This window comes from Furipterus horrens, unplaced genomic scaffold, assembly GCF_987537825.1.
Source record: "Furipterus horrens unplaced genomic scaffold, mFurHor1.1.pri manual_scaffold_1, whole genome shotgun sequence".
NCBI lineage: Eukaryota > Metazoa > Chordata > Mammalia > Chiroptera > Furipteridae > Furipterus > Furipterus horrens.
In genome coordinates, this window is record NW_028327171.1 from 204,155,426 (window position 1) to 204,171,316 (window position 15,891).

Genomic DNA, 15,891 nt, shown 5'->3' on the forward strand with positions numbered 1-15,891 from the left:
AAAGGTTATGTGATCCCAGCCCTCCTGAAGAGTTTGCCTGGAACAATACTGGTTTATGTCTGCTGCCCCATAATTATTAATTATTAACAGAATCCTCTTTAATTTCCCAGTGTGTCCCAGTTTAGATGATAGTCACTGTGAGGCACTCAGGATTCTGCATTAGAATTACCTCCACCCCTGCAATCATTTGCCTTTCACACTATCTTTCTGCTTTAACAACTCTGACTGCAGCTGCTAACCCAGTCTGAGGACTGCTATTGAATTAAAGCTGCTTCCACGAGGGACCATAGTAGATGGCAGTCCTCCCACTATAGGCAGTGGCTCAGAAACAGAGAGCAGAACAAGGGCCAAGACAGGCTCAAGAACCAAGAGAAGGCAGACCTAGGCCTGTTTGAGAATCAATCACTAAGTGAAGAGGCAAAGAGAAAAAGAAGAGGCAGAGGTCTAAGAGGGGGCAGGGCAGATCAAGATAAGAGCCCGGAAATGTTAAAACAGGGACATGGACGAGTCTGTAAGCTAGTAATCATTTTGTTTAACATGCTTTATAGAGAACTAGGCACAACAGCACACGCAGTTAGGTACAACTGTTGTAAGGATACTGAATGAAAATAGGACTTGACACAGTAAGAAGGAAAGGAAAAATGGAATTGGTAAAACCAAGACCTCATAGTTAGGGACATCAGCCTCCACATAAAATCAATTTGTGGTCCATGTCTCTATTTTATGTAGCTGTCAACATTAAAGTCCTACAGCCAGAGTCCCAGGAGGGCTCCAGCCCCCCTGACACCCCAAAGCCAGCCCTTCCTTATGCTCTGAGCTTCTCAGCCTAGCTCTGGACACCTTGGACCATGCCCTCTTCTTGCTGGGAGGTGGGTGGGCTCTCAGCCATCAGGTCCAGTTGGGGGAGTGGAAGAAGCAGGAGGGCTGGGATTCTCCAACTGCACATCATGCAGGTGTACTGTAGGGGTGGTGGGGTCTTTGCCCACCCCTTGGTTTGGGTCAGCCTGGTCAGGGTGGTGCCTGCGCACATGCTTGACCACTTGGAACTTCTGCTTGGCCTTGTAGCTGCAGAGGCGGCAGAAGAAGGGGTGGCGGTCAGTGTGGGTGAGGGCATGATGGCGCAGGCCAGCAGCCCAGCGGAAAGCACGGTGGCACACATTGCACACATAAGGCTTGGCTTCACTGTGCTTGCGGAGGTGTGTGCGCAGAAGGAAGCGTGTCTTGAAGGCCTTGCCGCACTGCTCACACATGAAGGCCCGCGCTTCCCGGTGCCTCGTCTCCTGGTGCACACGCAGTGCGTCAGCCCGGTTGGTACAGTACTCACACTCGGGACACTGGTATGGCTTCAGTCCTGCAGGAAATTGCAAAGACAGGGAACAAACCACCACTGGAGGAGGTGGAACAGGGTTTGGTGGACTATAAGAGTCACTGTGATCCTGGGACATAAAGAACACAAGTAGCAAGCTGACTAATACCATATCTTTGGAATGTTCCAGGCTTGTTTGACATTTCTGTGCCCTTCTCCCAACACAGCCCCTTGTATACAATAGGTGCTCAACAAGGGCTGATAACTAAGTGGACCGCTCAATAGCCACCTGACAGCAATGGATACTCAAACATGATAGGATTTCCAAATGGGAAATTTCAACCTCCTTTTGGTCATTGGGTACTCATGGAAGCTGGGGATGCATTTAAATATAATTCCTTGCGAAGTTCAAGAAGTCAAAGAAAATGCTTAAGAGGGAAGGGGGCAGAGAAGAAAGAAGTGGCATTCATAAAACACAGATGGCCTTGAAATGCATCTGCTCAATTCCTTTACATGAGATCATATGCAGTAGTCCCAGGCACATTATCAGCATCAACCCCTTTCTGAGAACCTGTAGTTCATGGACTCCATAACCAGGAGAAGCAAAGCATAAGTTAAAAACAGGCGAACCCTCCCCCTTTCTCCTCTTTACTCATGATAGTTCCATCAGGTCTGCAGGAACCAGGTAGACCTGCTCTTAGTCACTCATTTTTGAATTGGGGAGTTCTCAGTGAGAGGTGGGTGACCTGGTGCCACAATCTCCCAGGGAACCTTTGAAAAGTACACATACTCAGGCTCTCCGTTCACCTCTCTTCTGACTCTGACAAGTCTTCAGCGGGTTGGGAAGCTATTCTAGCCATTCAGTCTATCCACCCTGGATCAAAGTAAGGACATACACCACCTCAGGGAGGCTGGGTGTGCCAGGGAATGGGGGAACCCCTTGGGCCTGTCAAAAACCACACAGACTCACCTGTGTGCTTGGTCATATGATACTTGAGCTGGTTGACCCACTTGCACTTGTAGCCACAGTCAGGGCACAGATACTTCCGTTCTTCCTTATGGATCCGCATATGGTACTGGAGGAGGGAAGAACAAAGAATATGCCCAGAAAATGTGCACCCCTGGCTACTCAATGGGTGAGGACATAGGGGAAGCAGGCAGAGGCATTGCTGGCACTGTTCCCTGCTCCCATCCTTTCCATACTACCATTACCAGTCAGGTTCCTCAGTCTGGCCACTTTGACACCAACCTAACCCACTGGGCCTACGCCTAGATCTGTCTGAACTGTCTCAGCTCTGCCACACACTACCTGTGTGTTTGGGTTACCTAACCTCTAATTCTTAGCTTAATAATCTGTAAAATGAGAAACAGTAAAGTAACTATGTTTCATATTTTTGAAAGGATTAAAATCACAGTGCCCAGCATACAAGCACTCAAAAAATGTTAGCTGTTATCATCTAAATTATCCCAAATCCATTACATGTCCTTATCACATGACTAGCATGTATTGCAAAATTTTATCTTTATAATAACCTTATGAGGTATTATTCCATTTTTACAGATGAGGAATCTGAGGCTTGGGGACATTAAGGAACTTGCCAAAGGTCACAAAGCCAGTATTTGGGAGAGTAAGGATTAGCGATCCCAGGCAGTTGAACTCCACAGCCAGTACTCTTAGCCCCCATGGTCCCTGACCCTACCTTGAGGCGAGAGGGGTCAGCACAGGCGTATGGACAGAGGTGACAGCGGTAGGGCTTTTCCCCGGTATGAATGCGGCTGTGCCATGTGATCTTCTGCCGGTTCTTGGTGCTATAAGCACAATCAGTACACTTGTAGAGCCGGGTGCCCCCATGCCCTTTCACATGGTGATCCAGCACCAGCTGATGGCGGCACGCAAAGTCACAAAAGGGGCAGTGCAGAGGGGGCTGGCCAGCATCCCCACCTGAGGCTGCTGCTGCTGCAGAAGTCTCCTCATGCTGTTCCAAGTAGTGCTTCACCAGGCCCGCCCGCTCCCGGGCAGCAAAGTCACAGAGCTCACAGCGGTGGCTGAAATGCTGCTGCCTGCGGTGCTCATCCAGCGCTGGCCGGCTGGGAAAGGCCTGCTGGCAGGCCCCACATTCGAGCCGTGGGTGCTGTTTGCAGGTGTGTCCTTGAAGGATGGCAGGGCTGGGGCATAGGAACCCACAGCGGGAGCAGTGCAAGGGGCTCTCAGTGGCCTCCGCAGGAGAGCCCAGGGCTGGGGGTGTAGGCTCAGGGTGCCGGCGCAGAGCATGCTGTTTGAGTGCTGTCTCGGAGCTGAACTGGGCCTCACACTGGGGACAGGCGAAGGCTGGGGTGCCCTGGTGGCAGCTGTTGACATGGCGAGTGATGTCATGGCGAAGGTAGCCACTGTAGTCACAGAGTTGACAGAAGTGGGTGGGTGTTTTGTCATGTACCCTCAGCTGGTGCAAGCGCAGTTTTGAGTTAGTACCAAACGTCTGGGGACAGGAACTGCAGGGGATGCGGCCAACACCTGTGTGTCGGGACTGGTGAGCCTCCAAACGGTACCGTCTAGTGGTGGAAAAGTCACAGAAAGGACACTGATGTGGCTTCACTCCCTCGTGCTTGAGCCGCTGGTGCTGCTGTAGGCACCTGCTCTGTTTACAGATGAAGCCACAGTCTCCACACTGAAGAGGGGGCCGGGGGCCACGGGCTGGGGCCACAGTGGGGTGCTTCCGCTTCTGATGGAGCTTCAGGGCAGCGGCAGCAGGAGCAGTGAATGAACAGAGGCCACAGCGCAACTCTCCAGACTGCTCAAGGGGGCAGCCCCGGGTCTGGTGAGTCCTCAGAGCCCGCTCCTGCTGGCAGCTAAAGGGACATGTGGGGCAGGAGAAGCGAGCCCCCTTTTGCTTTGGAACCGCAGCTGTGTCCCCATCACCAGGGCTGTACTCTGTACTCCCACCATTTAGGGGAACAGGGTCCCCATTGCTCAGCATGGACACAACAGGCTGGGTCTGGGAGGCACCTCGCTTTCCTGCCCCGCTACGCACCCCCCGGCAGCCTTCAGCCACATGAGAGGAAATGGAGGAGAGCCGAGAGCAAAGGAACATGCATGAGTTGCAGTGAAACTTGCCCTGTTCAAAGTGGAACTTCCCAGGTGTCTCTGGAGATGGGGAGTTACCCGCAGGAAGTACTGTGGAGCCAGGGAGTGTGGCGAGAGGCTCCTCTCTTTCTTCTGGTTCCCTAGAAAGCTCAGAAGGAGCATCTTTTGAGAGCATGACCTGTACTTCTAACGGTGCAGGTGCGGGCTTCCCGCCTTCTGCAGCCTCTGAGGCCTGGGGGCCAGGGGGTAGTGGATGCAGAGGGACGGGTGAATCCGGTCTGGGCAAGCCCTTGCTCTTTTTGAGAAGAACAGGACACTTCTTCAGCAGGTGGGTACTAAGGCCACGCTGCTGCTTGAAACTAGCCCCACATTCGGGGCACAGCAGGGGCTCCCGGTGGCCGCGGCACCCTGTCCTGGAGTGCAGGCTCAGGGCCTTCTCCCGGCGGGTGATAAAAGGGCAGTGCGGGCAGCGGAAGGCCTGCCCCTCTCCCTGTATCACGACCATCTGAACTCGCCCCTCCAGTACCAGCGCCTCTGCCTGCTCTTTGTCCTGTCTCCTCAGGGCCTTGAGTAATGACTCTGACTCAGGTAACTGGGGCAGGAGTGCTGTCTCAGTGGGAGGAGTTGCCTTCAAGGTGTCTACCCAGTTGTTAGGGGGTTCCTCTGAGGAAGGAGGATTTCTGGGGGGTTCAGGTACTGGCTTTTCCAGAATGGGCTCTTCTTCAGCTCCCAAGCCAGAAGTCCCTTCAAAGGTAGACAGCTCTGTCAAAGTTCCATCTGGCCCTTCCAGTCTCAGGGGCCCCGAGGGATCCAGGGGTCTGAATTCTACAGGGGCTGTTTCAGTGATCTCCTCAAGCGGTGGCTCGGCCACAGGGGCCAGCTCTACTCCCAGGGCCTCTAGGTGCAGTGTGCAGCTCCCCTCATCTATTTCTGCTGGACTGGGGCTGCCAACCAGGTCATCCCCTTGGGGAACTTCACTGTCATCCTGTCTCCTGGCACTGTCCTCACTGGCCTCTGGCAGAGTCTGGTCCAAGCTGGGGTCCACGACAGTCTCAGTGTCGTGGTCCGGCCCCACAGGCAGGACCGACAGCTGATCTGAGGATTCGGAGTCTGGTGGCGGTGTCAGGCATTGCCTAGCCTCCTCTGGTTCCTGGCTGGCATACCGGAGCTGCCAGACCTGGTCCCCAGGCACATAGCCATGGGCCTTGCGCTTGTGGAAGAAGAGGGTAGTGTTGCTGAAGGTGCGGTAGTCACAGAGGGCACAGCGGAACTCTCGGAGGCGGGTGTGTTTGCAGTTCTCGTGGCTCAGCAGGGCCTGCTTGTGGCGGCTCTGGTAACTGCAGTAGCGACAGGGGTAGAGTGGGGCTGGCTTGCCGGGGTGATGCTGGGAAGCCATGTGTTTCTGCAGCTCATACTTCCTCTTGCAAGCAAAGGCACACACCTCACACATCAGGGACTTGCCCTGGTGTCTCAGTTTGTGGCTACTCAGCTGATCAGCCCGGTGGCAGCGATAGGAGCACTGGTTGCACTGGTATCTAGTGAGGAGGGATGAGGCGAGGAAGAGGATGAGCAAAATCATAACTATAAATCAATCATAACAACTAATAGTCACTACTTACTACAGGTCAGGGTCTACGCTTGGTATTGTACATGCACCATCTAATTCAATGTTCTTTCCCACCACCCTATGAAATTGGTATCCATTTTACAAGTGAGGAGACTCAGGCATAGAAGTTAATAACTTATCTGGAGTTACAAAGTGAAGGGCAGAGACAGTAGTTTCCCGGCTTATGTTCTAGCCCCTACTCTACATTGCTCCCTAAAGGGAAGACGTGAATCAGCAACCCACTGTGGATTTCTAAGACGCTGAAATGCCTACAGCTCCACAGGGCAGGTTTCTGAGCCTAGTTCCCATTCTCCTACGGAGGTATGAAAGTTAAGGAGAAACCCTTTAGCCAGCTGTGCCAGGAGATAAGAGGGGAAGTTGCCTGACCTTGGAAGTGGTCAGGAGTGGGGCCACAGTGCAGTCTACCTACTTTCCCAAGACTGGACTCTGAGAACTCAAGGGACACCTTAGTGTCTAGGCCTAAACTCTGGGTTTAGGCCTCCTCTGAGCCCAGAGGTCTCTCACCATGGAGACTGGGCCACAGGCACAGAGGCCAGCTATAGGCAATGTGGCATTACGAGGAGTCTCCCCGGGCCCAGGAGTGCATTAGGCCACAGCTGAATTTAAGAGGAGGCTCGCTTAGCATAACGTTCTTGGGATAGGGCTGGAGGCATGGGTGTGCTCATACCTTAGGTCCCCTAAGTGTTTCCGCATGTGCACACTGAGGTAGTGCTTCCACTTGGTGACGTAGCCGCACTCCGTGCACATGTAGTCCTTGGTGTTGGAGTGGGTCAGCATGTGCTTGGACAGGTAGCTCACATCTCGGCATGTGAAGTCGCACAGCTCACACTTGTGAGGTTTCTCACCTTGGGTGGGGGTGGGGTGAGGGTGGGAGTGGGGATAAGAAGGGGGAAAACCCAGATCACACACAGATCAGGTAAGCAGACAGACCATTTCCCCAGCAAGTTTGTCCTGACACAAGGCAGGAGCAAAAGCTTCACGTGCTCATCATGAGTCAGTGCTGCTTCACAGACCTCTCAGACAATGCTCCTCTGCTCCGACACCAAGAGGATGGAAGGAAAGTGAAGACTGAGCTTTTCAAAACTAGCTTTAAAGTCTACTCCTGATTTGTTATGCAGCTTGCTGGCACTAACAGTCAGCTGCTCCACGTAGCCCAATTCCTTCCAGTTTTGTGGAAGAGAAGAACAACAGATTAGGCAATACAACGCAGTGGTTCTGAGCTCTGACTCTGGAGTCCAACACAATAATAAAGACATTAATAGCCAACCTGTATATAGTGCTCACTCTGTGCCAGGTACCTGTATGAGCACTTTATAAAAAGGCCTCTGCTCAATCCTTACAACAGCCCTATGAGGCAGGTGCTGTGATGATCCATTTTACAGAGGAACAAGCAGAGGCACAGAAATCATAGAGCTATTAAATGGCTCAAATCCATGTGGCCTTGGGCAGGTCATATAATCCCTCTAAGTCTCAGTTTCCTTGTTTCCAAAAAAAGGGCTACTAAAATACTGACCTCACATGGTTGACAGGAAGATTAAATGAGATGTCCCATACTTCTCAGTGGTGCCCAGCGAGAATTCGAGGGCGAGCTGTTCCTGGAGTTGGTCAAGACGTGGCACTAAGAAGCTGGGAGCCGTATTTCGTCAGGACCCTTCCCCGTTACCCCTGCCCACTCACTCAGCCCCTTGCCCTACGGTGAAGGTCCAGCAACATGGCGTTCTGGCTCTGGTTTTGTTACTAGCTGTGTGATTCTGAAATAGGCCATTGAAATCTTCAGAATTTCTCATCTTTACCTACCTTCCTTACAAGATTGTTAGTATGGATAAAATGAAATAATATATATGAAAGAACTCTTTAAACTATAAAGCACTATAGAGATATAAGGTTTTACACAAGGTCTCATAAAAATGAGACTTTGTCACCAAAGCAGTGGAAACCACAATGGCTTTGTCCTGAGCTGCCTAAAAACTGTCCTCTTAAACTCAAGAGTCTTTGATGAGATTTTTAAATGTCTTATCAATTCACCATGCTTACACAGAGATCATAAACAGGATGATGCTATACTAGGAAGCCTGACTTTGTTGTCACTCAAAGTATCAGTAATGCTGGTAACCAATTAAAAGTCTGCAACTTCCAGGTCACCAAAAGGACTCATGTTTTAGTGTCATGGCTGCTGAAACTATAACGTGTACGGATGGCTCAGTTCTTTCTCACCCCGTCTCTCACAGTACATCCCCAAACCTGAATTGCAAAGGAAGGTCTCTGTCCTAATCTGGGTCTCTGCACTTTAAGAGGCTGGGTGTTGACCCACCCAATGCTGACCAGGGGTGGGCACAACTACACGAGGCCTTAAGGGTGAAACGCAACAACGCAGTGGTTACAGCACTGGCTCTGGATCACTGCTTGGATTCAAATCCTCGCCTGACCACTTCTGTAGCTGAGTAATACTCAGTTTAAGGCTAATTATTCCAAATACCCAATTCTTCTCTAGGAATATTAGGTTATATAGGACAATGAATGCAAAGCCCTTCGTGTGTATGCCTGCCATTGTCATCACCAGCACTACTCTGTTTCTGTAAGGAAGGAAGCTACCTCACCTGTATGCAGCAGCATGTGGCGGATAAGCACTCTCTTGTGGGCAGTGGCAAAGTTGCACTCGGGGCACTGGTGGATCTTCTCATGAGCATGCATCTTGCCCACGTGATCCTGGTAGGCCACTGGGTTGAAGGTGGCAAAGGGACAGAAGGTGCATCGCAGCTCCTCACTGCCAGGGTGGCCCTGCTTCTTGTGTTTGCGGAACAGGTGCTTGTTGGAGCAGGCGAAATCGCAATGGGGGCAGTGGAAGGCATAGTGGCTCTTGTGGTGGGTCTCCATGGCTTCGGCTGTGGCGAAGAGCATGGGGCACGAGTGATGGCGGCACTCCACAGCCCGCACCCCGTGGGTCTCCTTCAGGTGCTTCATGAAGGCCTTGCGGTCGGGTGCTGCATAGCTACAGCCCTCCTGAAAGCAGCCAAGGGGCAATGGCTCCGCCGCCGCCGCGGCTGTGTGGCTCTTGAGGTGATCCTTAAGGGCCTGGCTGAGGCGGAATTCCTCCTGGCAGACAGGACAAGCATAGGTGTCCGAGTAGAAGTTGGAAATATCCTCGTGCATGCTGGCCATGTGGCGGTTGAGTGCGTTCCTCTCCACTGCACTATAGTGGCACAGTGGGCAGCGGTGGGCCTTCTGGCCCAGCTCCCGCAGCAGGTGGGTCTTGAGCTTGCTTTTACTGGTGAAGAATTTCTGGCAGTTGGGGCACTGGAGGCTGGGGTCTGGGAAGTGGAGATGTAGGTGCTCCACCAGATGGGTCCGCTTCTTAAAGCAGCGCTTGCATTCTGGACACATATGGGTCTTGAAGAGGGACTCGGTGCCAGGAGCCACGTCCCCTGTAAGAGGGAGAGGCAGAGATGGTTGAAAGTGAGACTCTTCAATAGGTCAGAGGCTGGCCAGATAATGGAAAAACCACAATTTTCCCAGACACAAACAGTATGTGGCCTTTCCCTTTTCTCTCCAAAAAACCAAACAATAGCATCTCAAATATTATAGTCTCAAAGAAGAGATAAGAAGTTCAAGTATCTAAAGAAAGAAAATCACAAGAACTTCTCAGACCTATCTGAAGTACTTTACCTAGCCACCCACTCACTATTCCTGAGTCTGCCTCGAGTTGTTCAAAAGAACAATCTGGATGGAGCTTTCTTGTTCTTCCTGCCCATATTCATGCGGGTAGGTGGAAGGATCAGCAGGGTTGGTTGGAAGGAAAAGAACCCCATAGGGAATGAGCAGAGAAGGTAAAGTACTCCAACTTCTAAGCATGGGCTCATGAGTTCTAGGTCATGGGGAGCTGGTAATAAATACAATCAGATCTTTCCTATATGCCTGACAGGAAACATGCTCCCTGTGCAATGGGTTTCAAATGTTGTTCTACTGAGCTGGAAACTGGGAAGTAAGAATTCAGGGAAAAAAAAATCTTAGGGGGCTCAATGCCAGACGAGACAGGTTGCTGATCATCAATAACTTCTGGTGTCTTTATACTATGGATATTATCTGTTCCTTCCCTGCAAAAGTGTTTGCTGCCTGAGGAAAAACAGCCCCAGAGAACATACCCTAATTACCCCTATACTCTGTGTTACTAGAGTTTTAACCCATTTATCATTTTCCCACTAGACATGTCAAAGTGCACTGTTAAGAATGAAAGGATCTCAACAAGGCTCAAAAGACCAAACCCTAAGCCTCAATGTCAGGCTCTCCACAATCTATTCCTCCCTACCACCGAGAAGTTCAAGCCTAATCATATCATTACCTTCCAACTGCTGAGTGCCCTGGCTTTTCTCCAGGGCTTTCTGGGGGTCCTTCAGGGTGCCACTCCCCTCCTCTCCCTCCTCTTCCGTGGACTCCTGCCCGGGCAAGGGTGTACCTGCTTCCTCTGAAGGCTGTCCCTCTCCTGCAGGCAGTATGAGAGCTGGAGACACATACAACTTGATGAAGTTTAGAGGCCAGTGACAGCACTGAATGCTTTTACTTCTCTTGCTGGCTGACAGAATCTCCCTTCCCTGTTTAGCATAAAGGAACCTTAGGTTCTTAAAGGAAGACCAGGAGTGAAGCTATCAGTAATGCTCCATCCTCAGACCCCTTTCAGGTAAGAGCTTTGAGGTCACTGGAGCTGGGGGTAGGGGACTGAGAGACAGAGAACGGGTGGACTGCATGTCCCTGGCTCAGGTCCCCAAGGCTGATGGCTGCTGGCTCAGTGCAGGTGAACATAACCTGACCTCTGAACCGTTCTACTGAGAAACCCAATTCAGCAATTCAGGAACACACCCTGTCCCCTCAAATCTATCCCCTTCTATTCCTCAATAGAAGCAGCTGCCTTGGTGAGGCAAAGACCTATGCCTACTTCCCAGAAAAAGAAGGGTCTTCTTTTGGGGGACAGAGCATAAATGAGTCTTAGCAAGCCAAATTCTCTCATCAGAATCCTGGCTTCTCCTGGCCTGATTTCTCTATTTCCCCGTGCTCCTCTGCTCAACCCATGCCCTTTTTTGAGACCAAGAGTAACAATCAGTGAAGCACCACCCTCCTTGAAGGCTTCTTTTTAAAATAACCCCAGCTTCTCTTACGCAATCCCACTTGCTCTAAAAGGGAGTCAAAGGCATTCTACCAGGCATAGGTGCCACGGGCATTTTAGCTTTTGCCCTCAGAAAGTCCTAAAATGGATCAAAAGAGAATGAGTTGTTAAGTAACTTCAAGGCCACAATGTCGCTGAAGCGAAATTTCATTCAATGCCACAGACAATGACTTTCTCTGTATCCCATATATTCTGATTGGTCCAAGCTTTCTGGATGCCTTCCCATGTTAGTCAGTAGTTCTGTCCTCCGGAGCCACTACTCTGGATTCTCCTGTATTCAGGCATATATCCATAGCACTAGATACAACTGCCTTTTCAGGTGGCATACTGCTGGGTCCCTGGCCTCATACCTGGCAGCAACTCCTGGGATGGAAGACCCTGAACGGCCGACAGTGCTCCCTGTGTCCCAGCCCCATGGCTGCGCTGATGCTGCCGGAAGAGTTTGATGTTGGAGCCCATGAAGCTGCAATGGTTGCAGTGGAAAGGGTAATGGGCCTTTCGGTGCAGCTCCATGCCCTGCTGACTCCCGAAGAGCAGGGGGCAGCCCCGGACACAACAGGGCACAGGAACCACTCGGTGGGTCTGCCTCAGGTGTTGCTGCAGACCCTTACGATCTTCAGCAGAGAACACACAGCCAGACGTTGGGCAGGAGAAGGTGTTGGGAGGGCCCCGGTGAATCTTGAAGTGGTTCTTCAGGGCCTGGGGTTGGGCAAACTCCTGTCTACACACTGGGCATGGCAGGGGGCTATCGGGTGGGCTATGGCTCTGCAGAGGGCCATGGAGAGTGAGGTTGCTGAGGGGTAGCTCTACAGAGCATGGGGGACTAGAGAGGCCCTGCACAGGCTCTATAAGGGTCTCAGGGCACTGGTGCAGGGCCAGCAGAGTGGGCTCTGCAAAGCTCTGCTCACAGCGCTCACAGAAGTACACCTCCACCACCTTTACCAGGACACCTGCAGGCAGAGGACCAACAGAGAAAGGCACACAATCAGATAGAATGAGATTCATGGGAGTTAGTTACTAGCAGAAAATATAAGTGAATCTTTTAATATTCATGGACTGGAGATGAACTTTAAGTTTGGTTCTGCACCTGGACTGTAAGCCCCATGAGGGCAGGGACAGTCTGTCTCTTACACATGCATTTGGATTCCCAGTATCTAGCACAATACTTGGCACAAATTAGGTACTTAATAAATGTTTGTTAAATGAATGGAACATGCATTAATCAAATTCAGAAAGCATTAAGAAAAAGCAATATATTTTGCACAAATAAAAAATTTAAAACTTCCAAAAAAAGAAAATGACAATCTGGGGATAATATCTACAATATAAACGACAAAGGGATTTACTTTCATATTCTGTAAAGAGATTTTCATAGGCACGGTAATTCATAAAATGGAAGAACATCCTTTTTGAAAGAGCCAAATCATGTTCATAATTATTGCTGCCATTTCTTAAACAATGGGCAGGACCTTGGTAAAGAAAGGCTTAGGAAACACTTTCTGGGTCTTCCAACTGGTCTATGAGAAGAGGAACTTGGGATTCTGCGAGGTTAACGCCACCATTGTTTGTTAATGGTGGAGCCATGACTCATGCCCAGGTTTGTCTCACATATATTGTTGGTCCTTTTTCTCTTTATATTTTTGTTTAAATAAAAATTCAGTGCAACAATTCAAATGATAGAGATATATTAAAAACAACAACAACAACTCCACCCTCACAGTTTGGTCTGTATCCTTTTAGGCCTTTTGGGGTCATTTTTCTGCAATTTGCTTATTTTTTTCCCTTTGCTATACAGCAAGGATATTTTTTTATCTATGAGTACGTTTAAATCTACCACATATTTTGTCCAGTTCATAGTACTTCAGAGCATGGATAAACAAAAAGGATATTTTGCCCTTACTGATGGACATTTGGGATGTTTCCAACTATTACAAATAAAACTAGCCTACACATCCTTACCCCTGTATCTTCGTGCATGTGTGTGTCTTTCTATGGGAAAGATGCTAATTTATACTCTCCATAAGCTATAAAATAATGTCTGTTTCCCCAAAGCCTCACCAACACTAGGTATTATAAAAAATGTTTAACTTTGCCAAAGTTAAGAAACAAAAATGGCATCTCATAGTTATTTTTAACCAGAATTTATCTGTATGTAGTGAGATTAAGCATCTTTATGGTTATTGACTAAGTTTATTTCTTTAGTAAATTTCACATAGATATTTTTCCCCCTTAAAAAAAAAAAATCCCTTTCTTTTTCTTATTATAGAGCTCTTTGAGTTTTAAAGACATTAACTTTTTCTTATATGTTGTAAATGTTTTTCCTGGCTTTATTTTTTACTTATTATTTCTTTCACCACATAGAAGTTTAGAAATACTACGTGATCAAATAAACTAATCTTTCCAAGTATTCTTTGTACACCACCAAGGGAAGTTGTGACAACTGTAGCTGGAGGATGGCAGTTAAAAAACAGGGAAGTTACTTAAAATAAAAAGTTGTAAATGTGGGAAGAATAAAGGGGAGAATCTTTCTTCCCGCATAAGTGCACATGCTCAACTCTCACTATTAACCACATACCTTGGATGAGTTAAGTCTGTTATACACAAGAAATCAGGGCAGGGAAATACCAGGTTACCTCTGGGAAGCCCTGCCAAGCCTGGGGTGGTGGAAAGAGGCTGGACCTTTTGCCTGATCCCTGGCTGCATTTCCCGGGTGGGACAGTCAGTACAGGGGAAAGGATCCCCAAGGACTATTGGAGTAAGGATTGAGCAGAGGTGTCAGAAAGGTCTTCCCTGCTGGATTACTGCCTAGCAGACATGGGTGCTCTTGCAGGGAAAGACTGCCATGAGCTTGGTACAAGGTTGTGCACTACCTCACCAGCCTTCATTCAGCATTTACCAGCTGCAAATCAAATTACAACATCTCTCAGTATAAAAATAGGATGCCACTTTGTGTTCTCTTCCTACTCATACATAAGGATAAAAAAATAGCAGACAAAACTTCACGGCTGTTTGTCCCACTGGCCTGCTAGTAACTGTTCATACCTGGTGTCTCTCCAGGAGCACCTGGGGGTAGGTTTCCAGCTACTGCTTCTACAATGATCTCCATGTTTCCTGCGTCCTCTTCAGTTGCTGTGGCCTCTACCAGCAGGCAGCCTGGGTCAGCAGACAAAAGTGTGGGGTTCCCAGATGGACAGGGGTTCTGGACAGGCTCCAGGATTCCAGGGTCAGAGAGAGGTGGGGGGATCAGCAATAGCTCAGGGCACAGTCCATCCATCTCCTCAGTGTTGTTGGTTGGCTGTGAGTCCAACATCGGGTCCGTCATCACCACCAACTTGTGTGCTGTGGTCTTTTAAGTGCTGATAAACCAAGCAGGAGAGAAAACAAACAAAATGTAGTTAGATCTCTCACTTTCTTCCCAATTGGTGTGGTGCACAGCCTAGTGCCTGCCCACTTAGGCATTTCCTAGCATGGCAGCACGCCACAACTGGTTAACCTCGATGTTATCTTTTTATGACAATGTCCAGAACAAAAAATATAAAAATTATAATAGGGGCCAATACTAGGAGAGAGCCAACAAATTTTGGCCAATATATTAAGGACTACAGGTGGTTGTTGTTGTTGTTAATTTATTTTTTACTTTTCTGGAGCTAATTGACTTTGGCCAAATCATTAATCTGGGTCTGTTTTCTTATCTGCAATAAAATTCGATGTGGCCAAGGGATCTCAGAGGTACCTTCCAATTTTTACACTTTACAATCTCACTATTCCTTAGCAGGGGCATAAGGACTTTCCTTCATAGTCTGGCCCCTGCTGACCTCTCCAGACTCTTCTTCCACCTCTCCCCACAACAGATCTCTAAGTCAGTCATACAATGATTTGCCATTCTCCAGGCTTACCACATTCTATTTTGCTTCCATACTCTCACACATGCGTGTGTCCGTCTGCCTCTGTCTCTGGGCTCGCTGGGCCTTTTCCCCTTCTCCATCTTTCTTGTCCGGCTAACCAATTCCTAACCATCCTTTAAGAACCTGCACACATACCCTTTTCCGACAGATTAAGGCAGAGAGAAGGCCTGGGGAATGAATGAAACCTGGCCTGGGTACTAAGGCACCCGGTTTCCACCTGTCTGTGGGCTCTGACTCACCGCGTGGATTTGGACAGTAACCTCGCTTCTCTGGGTGCTCAGCTTTCTTATCTGGGGAGTGGAAGCGATGGCAGTGTGTACATCGTTGGGCGGGAGCGGGAATCACAAGAGCCAGAGAACAGGAAAGCCAATTTGTAACCTGCAAGGCTTGGGATGGAGAATCATCATGATTATGGTCCTCAAGAGAGGCAGCGGGAAAGCGGGCGGGGTCCAGACCAGTGACGCGACTGAGGCACTCGGGCGGTATGTGATGCGCCGGAGTCCCGCTCGTCGGGGGTTCCCACCTCCCAGGCCCACCCCCATCCTAGAGTGCGAGAAACTTTTGCCTCCGCCCGTACTCCCTACTGCCTCCCGTCCCGCTGCAGCTCCCTCACCTCCCGGCCCAGGGCCGGCTGGAGCCGCATCTCTATGGTCGACCAGAAGCTGGAGCCACCAGCCCGGACACCCTTTGTGCCACCGCCTCCGGCCCAGCGGCCTCTAGGGCAACGGGTCTACGGAGGTCACTCTCTCTTCCTCTCGGAGGCGGGAGGAGTACTCTATGGTTTTCTCTAGCATTCCCTTCTACTCCATCCTCTCC

The 15,891-nt window shown here is 49.7% G+C and overlaps 1 protein-coding gene across 1 annotated transcript; it reads right to left on the reverse strand.

Moving 5' to 3' along the window:
- Positions 1-523: 523 nt before the first annotated feature.
- ZNF142 (zinc finger protein 142) lies at positions 524-15,749 on the reverse strand. Its single transcript, XM_090283878.1, has 10 exons — positions 15,689-15,749; positions 15,067-15,461; positions 14,213-14,526; positions 11,521-12,120; positions 10,352-10,510; positions 8,608-9,437; positions 6,683-6,855; positions 3,007-5,923; positions 2,277-2,382; positions 524-1,351 (listed from the first exon to the last, which is right to left on the reverse strand). Exons 3-10 carry the CDS (start codon positions 14,490-14,492, stop codon positions 882-884), a joined length of 5,535 nt encoding a protein of 1,844 aa, XP_090140004.1. The 5' UTR covers positions 14,493-14,526; positions 15,067-15,461; positions 15,689-15,749; the 3' UTR covers positions 524-881.
- Between the last annotated feature and the right edge of the window lie 142 nt (positions 15,750-15,891).

What these genes read in the sequence shown, in the direction of transcription:
- ZNF142 (XM_090283878.1), bottom strand. Translation starts at nt 14,492, where the DNA reads ATGACGGACCCGATGTTGGACTCACAGCCAACCAACAACACTGAGGAG. An exon ending in TGCTCCTGGAGAGACACCAG is followed by an intron (nt 12,121 to 14,212) that starts GTATGAACAGTT and finishes CTCTGCCTGCAG; the next exon opens with GTGTCCTGGTAAAGGTGGTG. An exon ending in CTGACCCCTCTCGCCTCAAG is followed by an intron (nt 2,383 to 3,006) that starts GTAGGGTCAGGG and finishes TCCCTCCTCCAG; the next exon opens with TACCATATGCGGATCCATAA.